General features: G+C 44.4%; 1 protein-coding gene across 1 annotated transcript in view; it reads right to left on the bottom strand.

Moving 5' to 3' along the window:
• The window catches only part of LOC108974864 (uncharacterized mitochondrial protein AtMg00810-like), a gene marked incomplete at its 3' end in the record, with an annotated part of 33,240 nt that overhangs the window by 2,931 nt on the left and 26,549 nt on the right, over nucleotides 1-3,760 (bottom strand). The window contains exon 2 of the mRNA XM_018942959.1: nucleotides 1,855-2,016. Within this exon, the coding sequence (XP_018798504.1) occupies nucleotides 1,855-2,016 (162 nt within the window). The remainder of the gene's footprint in view (nucleotides 1-1,854; nucleotides 2,017-3,760) is intronic.

Below are 3,760 nucleotides of genomic sequence, written 5' to 3'. Positions count from 1 at the left end.
GACGGATGTGTACTGTGCGAAATACGCAAAAGATAAGCCGAAATATGTCTACACAGAGCGAGCTTTAGTCGATGACTGATATATATAATATGTATATAAGATTTAATAATTTATTAATATGAAAATAGATACAAATATTGAAAAAACCATGTCAATTTCCTCATTCGAGTCATCGTCGAAGGTGGTTTCTGATCGCTGTAAACGGAAAAAAATAGAAAACGCCATAAACAAACAAAATTGTCAAGCGTCTACTAACAACAACCACGCTATGGTGATCAGCTGAGATGGCATCATGGCGGCAGACGCTAGTATGTGGACGGTGCAAGAGAGTGAGAAAGAAAATGAGAAGTGGGGGATACACACCTCTCAGCTTCAGTACGCTTGACCTTTCGTCGACGATTTTACCTGTATCGTCCCATGGAAACTGTCAGATTATAGGATTTTCATGATTCTGACAGAATTACCTTTAAAATGAAAAAAAAAAAATCTATCGCGCTCGAGTATTTTAAGGTGACGCATTTTTTTACAAATTTCTCACCCTGCTATTTCTCTAAGTCACGCTCAAACTGTCAGAATATTGAAATATACACTCGTCTTCATGTATCTAACTTACCATCTCTTAATCTGACGCGCTCGAGTTTCCCGAATCATCGATTTTTTTTCTCTAATCTGACGAACTCCCTCCAACGCACCCCCCAATATTAAGGGCTCATATTTGGTAGGCGTACATAAAAAGGTGCAATGGTGTTTCTCCCCAAAAAATTTTCTGACACGCTTTAATAACTTCGAAAATCCCACTTTCACTTAGCTTCATACATGCACACATATTTATTTTTGAATATGCACATATACATACATACATATATGTGAAATGAAAATAAAAAACCGTGTTTTGCTGTTTCATTTCTTGTTATATATTCATATGTACTTATGTGTTTACTTACTTCGTTTTAGCCACCACTCACCTTGGAACTCGGCACTGGTTATTTCACCAGCAAAATTTAATTAGAAAAAAAGACACAATTCGGGTTTATTTTAGTTTTTTTAAAAAAGACAAAATTTCGGTTTTTTGTTTCATTCACTGCACTACCACTTCAAAATATAAGTATATGCAATAATACGTGCGGAATGTGGGTAAAAAAAATTACGCTGCGTGACACGTTCGCTCGGTTGAAGATCGACGTAAAAAAGGGGAGATCGTCCTCTGGAGCGGGCGGTTTTGATTGTTGGGTAGTGTAGAGTTGTGGTGTGATGTCCGCATATGTGGTATATATTCGTGTGTAGTAGTGGGTGGTGTCTTCATTCGGAATGTCTGCATATTGGTGTCTTCGTGTGTGGATGGCGTTGGTGTGGTGTGTCGTCGTGTGGTCGTTCAGTGCCGTGGGTATAGAGGGGAGAGCTAACTCATCTAGCTATCCCGGCCCCCTAGGCGAATATTAGACTAGCAGTCGCTGTAATTGCTGCAGCGTGGCAACTACTGCTAATAAGGCCAGTGGAGCGGCGGTTTGGTGTACGATGATGCCGGCGCCGGGGGGATGCTTTATTTCGCCTTGCTCTGGACGATGGAGGGGCAACTAGCCTTCGGTGTCGACGGGGCTGCTGCGACCGGTTCGTATCGGGCCGTTTTGGGGTGCGATGCAGCATGGTGTGGTGCGGCCTATAGTACAGTTGGCATAGGGTGACTGATGTGCACTCCTGTGTTGTGTTTATTGTTGCCAAGCTATTCAGGCAGTGCCCGTGAGCTTGAGCAATCTTCTGCCGTTGCATGGTCTGCATGCTGCGGAAAATGCTACAATGTTGTAGCCGGTGTGGGCGCCGACATAGGGGATATCGGCTGCGCTGAGATTCCGCTACCGGTGCTGAGGGCGGTGGTAGTGGTCGCTTGCCACTACGAGGAGCGGTTGCTGTGGTGGTTGCCGCTGGGATTCGTGGCGCTGGAGTTGCCCCAGGGCGTGACACAGTTATAGACCTCACCGTTGGTGTTGGCACTGCTGGCATATCCACATCCAATGTAATCTGTATGGGAGGAGTAATGTGGTTATAAATGTGTGTCATTAAAATGTGTATGGCGATTGTGTCACGTTATGTGGCATGAAAGGGTCGTCACGTAGGACGACCATTTGGTCAGGTTTCGGATTAGTTTCAACGAGGGTTTTATTTGCGGGTTTATTACGTTGGGTTTTTGGTTATTTTATTGCGTTACGGTAGTATCGGCGGTTTTTCGTTATTTGTGGTTTCGTCAATGTATGGTAGAAAACATAGTTTCACGAGCGGTCTTGTTAATATACCGCTTTGAGTGCGGAGATCGACGACTCGAACATGACCGTCGGAACCGTACTGTAGTTTTTCTATGCGGCTCAGCCACCATTCGGTGGGGTGTAGACAGTCATCATGGATGATGACACAATCTCCAAGCTTTGGCGCCTTTTCTGGACTCTTCCACCTGTACCTTTTATGAAGGTCCTTTATATATTCTTCCTTCCATCGGCAGCTGAAATCGTAATGGAGAATTTTTATTCTCTGCCATTGATTTAATAAAGATAGCGACCCCACGTCTGGCTCAGGTGTGGCCAGAATGGGTGCTCCTTTGAGAAAATGCCCTGGTGTCAGGGCTGTGTTCATAATTACATTTGTAGTTTCCAGCTACTTTTTTGAAGTGGATTTAAAGCTTTTTACTGCTGATTCCCATAAATTACCCATATGAGGAGCGCTTGGGAGGATAAATTGCCAGTTAATACCTTGGAGAGCATACCTTTGTACAATCTCCAAACTCCTTTTCAGTGGCTCTTTGGGCTCCAATGAAGGTTTTACCATTATCGCTCATCAGTTTGGATGGGAAGCCGCGTCATCCGACGAAGCGAACGAATGCCGCGAGAAAAGCCTCCTTTTTCAGATTCGTACACAGCTCAAGATGCACTGCTTTTGTCGTAAAACAGACAAAGACAGCCTCATATCCTTTCATTAGAGTGGGGGACCTTAGCATTGACGCCTTTATCTGAAAAGGCCCAGCAAAGTCGACACCTGTAACTGTGAAAGGCGAGCAAAGTTGCAGCGTTCCGGTGGAAGTGCTGCCATAATCTGTGTTCGCAACTTCTGCTTGCGCATAGTGTAGATCTTGCACAAAAAAATGCATTTCTTTATTTGGCGCTTAAGACGGGGAATGTAGAACTCTTGAYGGACTATATGCTGCATTAGGCGATGTTCAGCGTGAAGCATGAGTAAGTGGATGTTTTTGTCTTTGTTTTTTTGGTTTTGGAGGGGGAATCTTCGAAAGATACCGTCATTTTTCCGGACGGTATGCACGATTCGTATTGACCGCTCGAGCAGAGACCAATACGCCTACGTACTAACCCTTAACACCATTGTTTTTGCTTGTTTATTTGCCCCACGGAACTGCCGTTAAGCATTACATCGTGGGGCCAAGCTTAGCCATTCGGCTCGTCAGTCACGTCATTCAGACCTACTCCTCATTCATCCTTCTGATTTCACTGCGTTGCCACTCTTTCATTCTTAGCTCTTTCAGAACTATAGCACACCACGCTCTCACACTATCCCACACTTGTTTTGACTCAGTCATAAACCGCACTATGTTATCAGGCGTGACTTCTTCCATTGTCAGTTTCTGTATATCGGCTCTCTCCTTTTCATACCGTCGGCAGARAAAGAAGATGTGTAGCGCGTTTTCTCCGCTACTGTCGCAGAAGGAACAATTCGTCCCGTCGTCATGTCCATATTTATAGAGATACTCTCTAAAACACCC

Source organism: Bactrocera latifrons, unplaced genomic scaffold, assembly GCF_001853355.1.
Source record: "Bactrocera latifrons isolate USDA-ARS-PBARC rearing strain unplaced genomic scaffold, ASM185335v1 scaffold_598, whole genome shotgun sequence".
In the NCBI taxonomy this organism is placed as follows: Eukaryota; Metazoa; Arthropoda; class Insecta; order Diptera; family Tephritidae; genus Bactrocera; species Bactrocera latifrons.
Note: the sequence above shows the minus strand (reverse complement) of the source record. Positions and strands in the feature narration are given on the sequence as shown.